This window comes from Mustela erminea, chromosome 3 (assembly GCF_009829155.1).
Source record: "Mustela erminea isolate mMusErm1 chromosome 3, mMusErm1.Pri, whole genome shotgun sequence".
NCBI lineage: Eukaryota > Metazoa > Chordata > Mammalia > Carnivora > Mustelidae > Mustela > Mustela erminea.
The window spans coordinates 137,154,418-137,168,787 of NC_045616.1; the positions used below are offsets into that span (position 1 = coordinate 137,154,418).

The 14,370-nt window shown below is 43.9% G+C and overlaps 1 protein-coding gene across 2 annotated transcripts in view; it reads left to right on the forward strand.

Annotated features, from left to right (window-relative positions):
• AGXT2 (alanine--glyoxylate aminotransferase 2) overlaps positions 1 to 14,370 on the forward strand; it is a 34,493-nt gene that overhangs the window by 15,834 nt on the left and 4,289 nt on the right. Inside the window, exons 8-13 of one of the 2 annotated variants that reach the window (XM_032337630.1) lie at positions 2,964 to 3,064; positions 3,633 to 3,725; positions 6,040 to 6,172; positions 8,410 to 8,501; positions 10,018 to 10,167; positions 11,059 to 12,440. In XM_032337630.1, the coding sequence (XP_032193521.1) occupies positions 2,964 to 3,064; positions 3,633 to 3,725; positions 6,040 to 6,172; positions 8,410 to 8,501; positions 10,018 to 10,167; positions 11,059 to 11,070 (581 nt within the window). In that variant the 3' untranslated portion in view covers positions 11,071 to 12,440. Of the gene's footprint in view, positions 1 to 2,963; positions 3,065 to 3,632; positions 3,726 to 6,039; positions 6,173 to 8,409; positions 8,502 to 10,017; positions 10,168 to 11,058; positions 12,441 to 14,370 lie in introns of those variants that run through there. The other variant, XM_032337629.1, reaches the window with a different exon arrangement.

Consider the following 14,370-nt stretch of genomic DNA (forward strand, 5'->3'; position numbering starts at 1 on the left):
TGGTCCCAGAACTGAAAACTGTAAGAAGACTTAAAGCTCTGTGTGTGTGTGTGTGTGTGTGTGTGTGTGTGTGTGTACCCTCCATTTTAAAAATGAAAAAAACAAGGCCCACAGTGGGGAGGCTGGGGAGCTAGGACTTCACCCTAAGCCTTCTGACTCCAAACCAGTGCTCCCAGCCTATGGCCATCTTTGTTCACACTAACATTCCAGCAGGATGAACCCAGGCTTGACAATAATTCCCATTCTGCTGGCCAGACTTAGGAGACACATGAAGTCAGCAGACCAGGAGTTCACTCCCAGCCCCGGCTGGTTCAGCTAGGAGCAAAGGCTCCACCTATTGTATCTTTCTTCTCATTTGGAAGATGGAGATAGCTGCACCTGTATCCGTCCCTCATTACTAGGCTTCAAGAGATCAAGGGAAGAGAGCTTTCTGTACAGGGAGGCAGATAATAGCAATGTCAAGTGTACCCATAGAGACAGACCTGTGGATCCAACCTAAATGGCATCAAGAACTACAATTGGTTCATGTATCTCGTGGACTTCAACCCAACCAGAAAATCATGAGCGTGGAACCTAGCAGCAGAAGTGCTCAAGAGATAGCTCTTGCCTTCCCTCCCCACGCTGGTCCCTCTCCCTTTCCATCCTCTCCACCTCCTTCTTTGAGTCTTTCTGGGCTCCAAGCCAACTTGAAAATGCTAGAACCCCATGGTCATCTCTCTAGTGGCATTTGGAGGCTAAATGATAGTGACAGAATCCATTTCTGCTTCTCTGGACTGTTGTCCTTGGCATATCTCAAGTCAGCTGTTTTCTTAACTCATATCTTCAAGAGACACCACTGATATATATTTAAATGGACTAGGAATACAAAAAGCCTCCTCCAGGACTTTGGGGAGCTGAGAAGTGTTTGGTCCTTGTTGTAAAATGGCAGATTCATAGGTTTGCAGAAGCAAGCCAACGTATAAAATAGTTTGAGTATAGAAGATTCCAGTTCTCAATTCCTCTTAGGGTTTGTTCACTGGGCTCATGCAGGTGCCAATCTTGGTAGATGTTCTTTCATCTCAGGGTTATGTCCTCACGGTCCACATGGGCATAAGCAGGGTCCATGTTGTGAGCCTGATCTAGTCACTGCTGTGGGAGACTTCATTACCTTCCTCTATCCTTTTGTCAGGATTTTGTCTTTCCAAGTATTCATTCTAGGCCCTGAACTTCAGATGTCACCCATGATGACATTCACCTCCTAAAGTCCACAGCCCCCAGAAACCCCAGACCTTGTACCTATCATGTCATTCTTCCTCACCTTTTGCAAAGTGAGTTTCCTTTTCCTTAAGGCCTTTCTTGGCCTTTTACTCCATTTAACGGTTTCTACCCTAGCAGCTAAAGTAAAAACGCTTCCGTCTCTACTCTGTTGCTCTCATGGTCTCCAGGAGAACATCCACTCTTTACACCCTTGGTGTTGTCATGGTGATGCCACTGCACCCCATCCCTCTCCAGAAGCAGCCTGACCTGGAGTTACAGCAATGAGCTCAAGAAGGAAATGTGAAATGTGAAATGAAATAAGAAGCTGATTACAGCAGGTGACCCCTCTCATCACTGAACTTGTGGGCAGTAGGGGACAAATCATGAAAGGTCTACCACCAGTTTAAGCAAAACCTTTTCTCGGTTTGGTTTTGTCCAAATGTAAGCCATTAGGGTTGATTTTGTTCCACCTTCTGATCTCTCTCTTTATAGCTCAGCTTGCTAAATGTCCAAATTGTATCTTTTGAACATATGTTCCATCCTTTAAAGTCATCTTTGACTGTTTTCTCTTCCTGTCTTACTAAGAATTTAAAAATCCATTCTCTAGAGGCATGGGTTTTTTTGTCTAGCATATCCTGTTCATCAAACAACTCCAGCAATGACAAAAAATGTGCCTTCTGGGATTGATTCCCTTTCCTTTACTTCCTTCTTTGCACTTCCAGCCCCCAACTCCAACTAATCGAAGATGTCAGGTACCCTGGTCGAGCCAGCTCTCCCAAATACCACATGTACCTTAAAATACGTTTGGGTCCAGGGAGTGTTCTTTCCCATTTTCAAAAGAAGAGCTGAGGTATAAAATATAATTTGTGCCTCCGTGTTGATGATGATGACGGAAGTCTTCTGTCCCTTTTCTCTAGACGTCAGGAGATAAGACAACCTCCCCGCATCTCAGCAAGTGCTGGGATGGCAGGTGGTGGCTCTTCTCCCAGATTGTTTTCACTGTCACTGGGGCTGGGGCTCTGCCACGTCCACACCTCCCTCTGCACCCTTCTGCTGTCCATGGATATGGGCTGTGTGGTTCTGTTTAGAATCAAATTAGAAACATAGATAAAATTTCTGAAGTTTCAGTAGTGTATGGATGCAGTCTCTCTGGGAAAGGCTTCCTGCCCCTGCCACCATGGGTGAACATTATCGGACTCCAGTACTTTCCTCTTTAGACCAGATTCTAATTGTTCTATAAACATATTTGCTAACTCTAAAGACCTAAACACTCTATAGCTTTAAAACGGTACATCAGATTAAGGGGCAATAAAAGGTAAATAGAGTCATTTTCAAATAGATGAAATCCACACTCCAATTACATTTGAATTAAATCTACCCAGTTGAGAGGATAGGCATCCTTGGGTGAAATAGCTCTGTATTCCAGACTCAGTGATACTTTGGGGCATTTCTTCCCCGGATGGAAGTGACTGAAGTGGTTCGTGTATGTTTTTATGGCTCTCCTACTCTCTCTGCTCAAACTAAAGTGCAAGCTGTTGCAAAAGAAAGTCCCCCCTTCAGAATGCTATGCCTTCATTTCCTGTTTACTGTATTCTAAGGTTTCTAATCAATCTACTCATCCTCTTTTCTTTTTTTCTGTTTCCCCCCCATTCTACTGAATGCCATTCTCACATCTTCAAATGCTATGTTTTGTGTGTTTGTTTGGTGGTGGTTCTTGTTTTTTGCAGACTGCTGCCAAGCGAAAGACCAGTATATTGAACAGTTCAAAGATACTCTGAACACTTCTGTGGCCAAATCAATTGCTGGATTTTTTGCAGAGCCAATTCAAGTGGGTATATTGACCTTAGACATTAATTGGGCTGACTTTTAAGTTATCAGAGAGTTTTAACTCAGAATTAGAGAATTCGAAAATAGTTAAGTGACCATTGCTGTGTCCCTCTCCAAATTCAGTTCATTCTCTTGGTCCCCTTGAAAAAAAGAAGGCCCCTGATTCCTCTACTGACCTTCAAACACTCCTGCATTCCTGGGTTGAACAGATTAAATGAAACTACTGAATTCCTAAAATTCTGAAGAAATGGAAACCCCAGCAAATTTTAGTTGCTTAATACCCACACTGCCAGGGGGAGTATCTCTTCAATATTACTAAATCCCCTTAATCCACTTTGTATCTAATCTCAGAAATAAGCATTTGCTTCATTTTCCCCAAAGGTATGGCATAGGGTAATGGTCCCTCTCTTCACCCACAGTTGGAGCAGTTCTAAAGACCACTGTAAAAATTTCTAGTCTTACTAATACTACTGATGATAATGATCTAGCTTCCTTTTTTTTTTTTTTTCCTTAATAGTTTCAAAGGACTATGCTGTTCTTAGAGGACACCCTGGTTTGATCTTTTGCAGGGGGTAAATGGAGTCGTCCAGTATCCAAAGGGGTTTCTACAGGAAGCCTTCGAGTTGGTGCGGGAGCGGGGAGGCGTGTGCATCACAGATGAGGTGAGCTGTGGACCGGCTGTGGGTAGGGAGGCAGGGCAGGAAAGGCACAGGGAGAAACTTCTTCATACCTCCCTCTGAAATCCAAGACAAAAGCATCTCCAGGGTGGGAATTCCAGGGTGAGGGTATGAATTAATGAAGCCTTTGCTAGTTGACTGGTTGGTTAGTGGCTTATTTGGTCCATTTAACAAGCACAACAGAACTTAAATATCCAAATTGGAGTCTATCAAATGAGTGGCTAGTGGGCACCTTCTACATTCTCATGTGGGGACTGTGTCAGGGGTAGCTCAAAAACCACACAGGAAATTTAATCTCATAACCAAGTTTTCATCCTAATTTTGCCTAAATAGTAATAACCAGCCTGGCAGCATTCATCTTACCTTAATTAAAAAAAAAAAAAAAATTGTTTGGAAAAGATATTAAAAGAAAAAAAAATGCATGGGGCGCCTGGGTGGCTCAGTTGATTAAGCATCTGACCCTTGATGTCGACTCAGGTCACCATCTTAGCCTCGTAAGATCAAGCCCCAGCTTGGGTTCTGCACTGAGCATGGAGCCTGCTTAAGATTCTCTCTGGCTCTCCCTCTGCCCCTCCCCCCACAAAAGAAAAAAAAATGCAGCCTCTAAGAAAGGAGAAGGCCACCGTTCCAGATCTTTAAAAACTAGTTCCAAAAATATTCTAAAATAGCTGACGTTAAGGTATCACTGGAGGAAAAGCATACAGTAGCAACATGGGGACACTTCAAAGAGAACAAAATTCACCAAATCTGCAAGCGTTAGCTTATGTCTTTTTTAAAGGTAACAATTTCATCATAATCACACTCATATTAGGGTATATCAAAGACAGTAGTCTTTTGTCTGCCGAGATTAGCAACAGAAGTCAAAGGACCAGAGGATGGTCCCCAGGACCACAGAGAGCCCCTGGATCATTGCTGGGTGTCCAGTCATGATTCTACAAACAAGCACTTCCACCCACCAAGAACAGGTGGGCCCTTGTGACTATGTTTCCCACCTGTTTCAGTCCTGCTGTGTTCCACCTGAACATTTTTGCTCAACTAAACATTCCTTATGGCAGTCTTTTGGGCTGTCCCCTCTGCAAATTTTTTTGGTAATTTCCTCATGTGCAGCCAAGTTTTTGATAACCCCAGGTGGCCGGGATGGCCCCCCAGAGTGCTGCACACATACACACAGCCAACCCACCCCACCCCCTTCCCCGACCAGCCACTGGGAGTTTAGGGAATGCAAACCAATCACAGTCCTAAAGAAAGTTAACTGCTATTAAAAAAAGAAGAAGAAGAAGAAGATTTACAATTTGCTACATCAGCGAGAGAATCCATTTTAACCTTTAGAATCAGCACTTAGTGACGCTGCCACAGTTGGACTAACAATGAGAGAAAGTAGATTGAATTTTTAAAATATATGACTTTCAGAATTTTCTTTCTTTTGTTTTAAAGATTTTTATTTATTTATTTATTTATTTATTTATTTGACAGACAGAGATCACAAGTAGTCAGAGAGGCAGGCAGGGAGAGAGAGGAGGAAACCCTGCAGAGAGCCCGACGTGGGGCTCGATCCCAAGACCCCGAGAACATGACCCGAGCCGAAGGCAGAGGCTTTAACCCACTGAGCCACCCAGGCGCCCCGACTTTCAGAATTTTCTAAGATGGGTGTTTTTATCACTGTTTTTTTAAAGATTTATTTATTAATTTGAGAGAGAGTGAGTGAGGGCTTGAGTGTGGGGGAGGGGCTGAGGGAGAGAGAGAATCTCAAGTAGACTCCCTGTTGAGAATGGAGCTCCACACGGGCTCAAACCTAAGACCCCAAGATCACAAACCCAGCCAAAAGCAAGAGTCAGCAGGCCAACTGACTGAGCCAGCTGGTGTCCCGGTTTTATCAGGCAGCAGCCGTACCAGCCCCAATCCCCTCCCTATAACTGCAGTTTCTCCCCTGCTGCCTTACCCACTGGAGATCCTTATTAAGGATTGTTACCCAGAATGTTCCTTTCATGTGCATTACTTATCTGACCCTCACAGCAGCCCTGTGATGTATTGCTATTACTATTTCTGCTTAACAGAGTTAACATAGGTTCAGAGGACTTCAGAAATATCTCCAAAATCCCACAAAGCTAGTCAATGGGTTCTGGTAACTGAAAGCTCAAACACAGATTAAGTGTTGTGTCCGTGATCCTACAAAGATGGTGATGCCGCTGACTGGCAGCGACGCGACAGAAGAGGAAGAGGAGGAGAGGGAAGTGGTCACAGTCAGAAAAGCCATGATTTCTGAAAAGGTTTCCAATGACTTGGCATTGATTTCCATCAGGTGCAGACAGGATTTGGAAGACTGGGCTCTCACTTCTGGGGCTTCCAAACCCATGGCATCCTGCCAGACATTGTCACCATGGCTAAAGGGATTGGGAACGGCTTTCCCATGGCAGCAGTTGTGACAACCCCAGGTAGGGCCAACAGGGAAGCTGCATTTTCTTCTGGGTCTCTCCCATCGGCAATGGTAGAAAACAGGTGTTTCAGAACTTGTGTGTGTTGAAGACAGTGGTAGGAACTCTACATGCATTTCTGAAGCAAGAATAAAGAGAGAGAGAGTCTGCCAGACAGTGGAAGAGATGGAAGAAAGCCAGTCCTTTTTGCTCTTGCTGTAAGCGAGATTAATTCTCCCACGCCCACAATGCAAGGCAGGGTTCTCACACTCCAACAAGGTATAGGAAATTGTGCCACAAAAACAAAACCCACACAAGAGACCCCTTTTAACCAACCTGGAGATAACTGTGAAATTTCCAAGGGAATCATGTTTTGAGGGAGACTCTTCCTTGGGCTTGCTATTCCCCTATGTTATAAACTCAGGGTCCAGAGTGCACAGTTTTCTCTGTTTCTGTCTCATCAACAAAACAGCCAAATATAATACATCTCATTTAGTCAGAATATTCTATAAAATGAACATAAGAATAAACCCTATTTTCAGTTTTAGTGAGGTTTTACAGAAAATGATTTTTATGAACCGTTTATCATTAAAAGTCTTTAAACCATTTTGCTCTTCCCACCAGTAGGAAGCACACTTTAGATATACTAACGGGTAATTAAGTGCTCTGATATTTCAGTGTTTTTATTGAATGAATAAAGCTCCTTCTGCTCTCCACACAACAGGCCAGTAATTTGAGAGGCGAGATTGGGGGCACAAAAACCAGCAAACTGAGGAGATGGCAGATTATCATCCTAAGGAATGTCTCCCCTGGGCAGGAAGTCTAAACTCCTTGTTTGTTAGCAAAAGGAGGAAGCATGAAGGGATTGGAGAGAAAGGTGACCCACGTCTGTAGACATCTGAGAAAGGTCTTGTAACTTCTTTGTCCTTGGTCAGTTGCTCTTTATCTACAGGTATCTGGTGGTGTCGTGTAAATCTTTTTTTTTTTTTTAAGATTTTTATTTATTTATTTGAAAGAGAGAGAGAGAGAACACAGAGGAAGAAGTAGAAGCAGACTCCCCTCTCAGCAGAGAGCCTGATGCTGGGTTCCATCCCAGGACCCTGAGATCATGACCTGAGCCAAAGGCAGAGGCTTAGCCCACTGAGCCACCCATGTGTCCCTCGTTCCTGTAAATCTTAAGCATAACATTGGCATTTCTATTTGTACTTCCTTATCTCCTCAAGTGACGCAGGTTTCAGGTAAAACAAACAAACAAACAAACAAACAAAACAGTTTATGCAAATCTCAGCTATAAGCAAAATTCTTGCAGTGATTAGCACATCTACATGCAGGGTGAAGCAGGAGTTTCTAAACTATAGGTCACAACAACAAGGGAAAATGAAGCAATATGTAATCAGACACGCTGTGTTTCTACCTGTTACAGATATTAAAATGTGGATGTAGAAAGTAAAGTATAATGAACCAAATATATGCTCACCCAGAAACAATCCAGAAATAATGTTATGAAATCTTTCGTGTTGTTTTAAAAAAGAAAAAAAATTTTCCTTCTTAGTCCCAAGAGTATAATATAGAAAGAAAGGTTAATAATGAAGATCCCATGTAAATTCTCATAAATCAAACGTTAAGGTACTTTTCAACTCACACAACACATTACAGATTTTGTTATCACACTTCTCGTGGAGTAAATAAGCAATTTTTCCCGATCCACTGGACACGTGGATCAGTCAGCGAGGGCTACCATATCAAGACACCACACACTGGGTGGCTTAAACAGCAGATATTTATTTCCTCATAGTTCTGGAAGTTGGAATCCAAGATCAAGGGGCCATCAAAGTTGATTTTTGGGTGAGATCTTTCTCACCGATGGCCAGCTTCTTGCTGTGTCCTTACATGTCCTTTTCCTCAGAGAGAGAGAGAGAGCTCTAGTGTCTCTTTCTCTTCTTAGAAAGACACCAGTGCTGTAAAGCCCCCACCCTTGTGACTTCATTTAACCTTAATTACTTCACTAAAGGCCCCATCTCCAAATATATCCACATTGGGTGTAGGGCTTCAACATCTGAAGAGGGGTCAGTAGGGCAGGGAGACACGTAATTCCATCCATAACCTCCACTCTCTGGTGAACGAAGAATGCGTTGGATACGATGCCATGAAATACATTATTAATACAACCCAAAAGTCAATATAATTCAAATGGTGTGATGGGAGATTATAGATAGGAACGTCTCACTCTCTACTCACCTTTTATCTTGTCCCCCTAGAGATTGCCAAGTCTCTGGCTACACGCCTTTTTCACTTCAACACCTTTGGAGGGAACCCCATGGCCTGTGCCATTGGGTCAGCGGTGCTCGAGGTATGTTCCAACAGCCACATCGACGTCTCTCATTTCACAGAATGGCTACTTCAAAACCACACACACACACACACACTATCCAACCTCTGTCACATCATATTATTCAAGTGAAGAGGTAATTACCGATCCATGCATTTAAGTTTGATTTCCAGTGATTATTCTGCCCCTTCACTCCTTTTTAAAGTTCTACTTTGGGTGCTTGAAGTATGAGATACAAAATAATTTATAATCAACTTCATCTGCATAGGAAATAGAAGAAAAGGTCACTAGCTGACAGCACTGAAATTTCTTTTTTATTTGAGTGCTATGTGATGGATAGTCACCAACTGCTATCCTTGAATTCGGGTTAATTTTGGCCTGGCCTTTATTGTCTTCCTTCCTTTGGTGGTACAGTCATAAAGAGAAACTGCGTTCAGCGGGACCAATGAGGTAATTCAGCTGTTGTTCAGACCCTGTCCCTCAATTTCCCTGCTGTCTCCTCTGGTAAATACCTTTGCTAATGTGCATAATAAGAGCATTTGCTTAAGTGTGTGCAGGATATCACTGGAAGAATGCCCAAGAAACGAATCTCTGTGGTTGTTTGTGGGGAGGGAAACTTGGTGTTTGGGGGACAGGAGTCAGCGAGGGCCGCTCTACTGCATACACTTCCATATATTCTGATTTTTGAACGAGGCACATGACTCACCGATTTAAAAATTTTGAGCATATTTAAATAAAAATTCCCTTGCTGATTAAAAAGTTTCTTCAAATAGGATAAAATCACAAAATGAAAAGTAGGGGGAGGAGTGTTTCATTTGCTTCATTCAGTAGACATTGCCAACTTTTTGTTTAAGTGTTGCGTCCCCGCGAGCCAGTAGATACAATTTAGGTGAGTAAGCAGGACTTAAGTCATGTAATTATCAGCTAACTATAAATATGGTAATTGTGTGTAGGAAATAAAAATCACAGGTGTCTACCATGAGTGAAAGTAGGTGAAAATTTTTTCGTATCTTCAGGGCCTTGACTCTGGGCCCACACAGGGCTTCACTCAGTCTGTCAGGCCACTGCCCTGTAGTGGCACACTCAAGCAATGATAGCGTGCGCCTGGCTGAGGGCCACTCTACAGAGGCCAGTAAGCTCCCAGTACCATGAGAATCTGTGACAGGTCTCTCCTCAGAGCACTGTCTTCTTCACGACTGTATCCTACTTCTCAGCCAGGCCAGGTAGTAATGAACCTCAGGATAATGGCGTCAGCATTACAGACTGTGTGGAGACATGTCTTTACTCTTTCCTATATTTTTAATCACCCCTGAAGATGAGGAGGGTTTGGGGACCCTATCTGCTCTACCAAGCCTCTTTTTTCTCCTTACAGCAAAGCTCTTTGTTGTACAGGACCTGGTTCCATTAGACTTTGAGTTCCAAGTATCTGGTCAACTTTCTATAAAGAAGGTCATACACATTTATCTCTCAATACTTCTCGGTCGATATTAGATTTTTTTTTTTTAATGCAAGGCCATTTGTGACTTTCTCTAAACAGGTGATTAAAGAAGAAAAGCTACAGGAAAACAGTCATGACGTTGGCACCTACATGCTACGGAAGTTTGCTGAGCTGCGGGATGAGTTTGAGATTGTCGGAGATGTCCGAGGCAAAGGCCTCATGATAGGAATAGAAATGGTGAAGGACAAGGTAAGTTCTGATCTGCCGTGTTCCCTGTGACTTCTTGGGCTTGGGAAGAATTAAAATAAGAAGGGTGAACCACAAGGTCACTTCATTCATTCTCAGGGAGAGCACACAATGCCAGAGAGACTCAGCGAAGCCCATCAAGGACAAGTGGGGAGTGCCAAAAGCGAGCAGGTCAAGAGTTCTAGAAGAGAGAGGGAGGGCATTTGGAACAGGGAGCTAATATTTTTCCTGCCGCTCAAGGCAAAGAATATTGGTGACAACTGAATATTTAGAATCAGACATATGGATATGGAGAAGGGAGGAAGTTATTTGGGGAGCAGCTGGTGGCCCAGAGAGCTCATGGAAGTGAGGGACAAGGCCGGGAAAGAGTTGTGAGGATGTTTTGGGGTGAGGACTTTAAGGATCTACAGGATTTTGAATTTTTCTGTTTGTGAATATTTTTCAATCTCCAAGTAACCAGGCAGGGTGTGACTTTCTGATGACATTTCCCACTGTGACCTCAAACTCAGAATGACAACAATTGAACTTGGCTATTTCCTCCAAACCAGTTATTCCTCCAAGTTCGCGGTTTCTGTTTCTCACCCTCCACTCTTCTCCCAATTACCCAGCCTCCACACCAGAAAATAACTTGAAAATCCTTCTCTCCTTGTTTCTAGTGTCAAGCCCTGTGGATCCTTTCTTTGCCAAGTCTCTCAGATCCTTCCCTGTGTCTCCATGGCTGTCCCTGCAGTCTGTGTCCCTCTCCTTCATAAAAGCAAAGTCTAGACCCACTGAAGAGAGCAACAGGGGGAGAATCTTGGCGCCAGGTTGACAAAGTCAGACTAACTAACCCCTTCACCCTAACTCTTGTCCAACTTTCTCTTAAGTGGCTTCTTGCTATTTATCTTAACACAGCATCCTAGTTGAAGAGGGCTGATGCTCAATTATTTTAGGACTCAGACCAGACTATGGATATAAGACTCTTCCATTAATGCCACACAATGGAGCCAGTACAAAACTGGAATGTTTAAACAGTATTTTAAAGCTAAGGGAAGAAAACAACAAAATATGAGTAACATGAGACTAGGCCTTCTGGCTCCTAAGCCACAAGTGCTTATCTTCAGCTTGTGGTCCAATCAAGAGCTCTTTAAAGGCTCAGAAGAGTCAATCCTAATCCCCAACACAGGAGCTCCCCCAAGGAATCCATGCTTTAAAGTCCAGACACCACAGAGGAAAACACAACGAGAGACAAAGTGTTCCTGTCTTTCCCGCTATTCCAAACCCAGTTTCTGCGTACTCCGAGACACACAGACTCAGAGACACATGAACAAAATGTTCACCAGGACTTCATCATTCATGATTAAACCTCAGCAGCCTCCACATGGCCACTGATAAAGGACAAGCCAAACTATGGTACATCCATCCCACAATGGCAGAGTTACATGTTCGATGGGAAAGGTATGCAAACTGTGTGATGGAAAAAATAACACAAGCTATCAAATAGTATCTATTGAATGAACTCCGCCATTTGGTAGTATGAAGCATAGGCTCCAAAGGATGACCACCCAGCTTTACATCCCAGCTTGTCCATTCCTTAGTCCCATTCAACGTCCATTCCGTGCCATTCACCCCGTACATCCAATGCCACTCAAACTTTTCCCCAGCCATGGACCACAGTACTCTCCGGTCTGTATCTACCTGTGGAGTCCTAGCCTTCTTCCAGGTCTAACTCTTCATCAAACCTTCTCCAGAGCTTGTTTGTGTCTCCCCTAGACAGGGACTCGAGGCCTCAGAGAATCCCCCTAGCACCCATTCCCTAAAAAGCGCCTCTGAAAAGATCTTTGAAAACGATGTATTTGTTGATTCAGGTTTCATATAGGATATTTTACTTTCCTAAATAAGTTATACACTTTTGAGGCCAGGAAACATGCAGATGGTAAGTACTTTAAAAGTGTGTGTTGACTGAGCTCAAGTCCCTGCAACAATTCAGACCATGTTCGCATAATTACGACAGCTCAGAACTTGCCTATAACATTGTCCGCCATAACCCAGAATTGAAACTCCCATTTGCTGTTGGTGAGGGCATGGATCGGTACAGCCCTTTACGCCGCAATTTGCCGGCATCTATCAACATTTTAAATGTATGCATTTGACCTAGCGATTCCACTTCTAAAAATATGCCCGAAATAAATACTGATAGAAGTTTGAAAGATGTAGATGAGCAGGGATGTTTGTGGCATTTTTTATAATCATAAAAAATTGGAAACAACAAAAATATCCAACAACAGATGATTAAACAAATGACCAACAAACTATGAAATATCTGGTAACCTTTAAGAAGATGAGGTCCAGTTGGGGAGGTATGTGCTATGGTGACTGCTGTGAAGTGTGTAAACCTGGCGATTCACAGACCTGTACCCCTGGGACTAATAATACATTTTATGTTTAAAAAATTAAAAATTAAATTTTAAAAAAAGAAGATGAGGTCCAAATGCAATGACATGCGAAGATGTCTAAGGTAGACTGTAAATTGTTATAACCAAATTGAAAAACATTATAAAGTAGGACTCACTTTTCTAAATATGCGTATAGCTGTATTTGCACAATAGAAAAAGTGTCTGGTTCACATGAAATTATCAACAAGGGGTAAACCTAGGAGTAAGATTGGGGGAGAGAAAACTTTCCACTTCATGCACCTCCATTTCAGTTCAAGGTTTTTTCTCGATAACTATGGATTATTTTATTTAACTGCACATCTATTGGGGGGGACAAGAAAAAGGTAAACACGAAGGGACATTTACACACCCACCAAGGGGTCAGTTAGAACTTCCCCACTCGATTATCAAGCAGCTGGGACACAGGCTTGAGCACAGGGCCAGAGCAGCTGTCCTGGGGCTGTCCCTCAGAGTTTTCTGCCCTGTTCCTCTCTGTGGAATGCATACAAGATGTTCAACGTGTCACAGCAGTTGAGGCTAGGGGATGATAAAATGGGCAAGGGAGCAGAGTGGGTGCTGGCCCAGTCCAGAGTGAAGCCAGACTCCACCTGTGCAAGACTCTCCAGCAAGACCCCACCAACTCAACTTTCCCTAGGGAAACCTTTCCAGAGGGTGTTGAATGCCCTCCGACCTCTCACTATCTCCACACTGTATCTGACCACCTGACGGCTCTCGCAGATTACCTCAATTATTTTGTCATATTTCAGTCTTCCCCTTCTACTTGAAGAGAATGTCAAGGGCAAGCAGGAATGCATGATGACATTTTACATCAGTGAAAAGATCCTGGTCTCATCCCCCATCCCAGGCCTCATCATCTTGCAATCTGGAAGTCTGAATTTTATCTTTAGCTTTAAGACAGACAACATCGCAAACATCTCTGGGAGGTCCAGTCTTATTCTGTGCTGAGATACTGAGATCTAAGCAGGAAGGAAGGGTTGGGGCATGAGTTGGGGGAGGGGTATGGATACTGAAGCCTAGAGGGAGGGTGGGTAGGAAGCCCTGAGAAGGACAAAGCTGGGATCCCTATAGGGGGTCCTCCTGTGTCTCACAAGGATGACAGGGGCTAGTCCAGGAGCCGGGATCATGCCTCCCTCTACATGTGAACCAGAGAGCCAGACATGTGCCACAGAAGACAGACCCTCACTCAAGACAGGATCACAGCAGCAATTCCCACACAGGCACCTGCCAGGCCTTTCACCAATCCAGATGCCCCGAACTGCCCCAAACCTTCTCATTCCATAGGCCGAGCGTGAGCCCCAAATGTCTGTAGTTTGGAAAGGCTTCCAGGGGGTGCACACACACAGCCAGACTTGAAATGACTAAGACAGAGGGAGGCGTCTGTACTCAGGCTCAGAAGACAGGAGACACACAGAAAAGGCGCCAGCCCCCAGCCCAGTGGCCACCAAAGGGGAAGTGGCATGTCTGGACCCCCCAGGGAGAGACAACCTCCAATGCCTGATAACTTGAAACAGCCTCTGACCAGCCCCCCATCCCCCAACCCTTCCACTCTCATTCTACCCCACCCCTGGACCAAGGGCTTACTTTTCCTCACTCTGGAGGATTAAGTCTTGGGGAAGAAAGAGCAAATTCCACAAGCCCGGGAGATGAGGACAACCGGCACCACCCCAGCTGCCCTAGCCACGCTATGGCCCAGGGAAAGCCTGGATCTTTCATGCCCTTGTGTAACTTTGGAACCATTTCCTGGACTTTGAAATGAGCCCTTTACATGAGC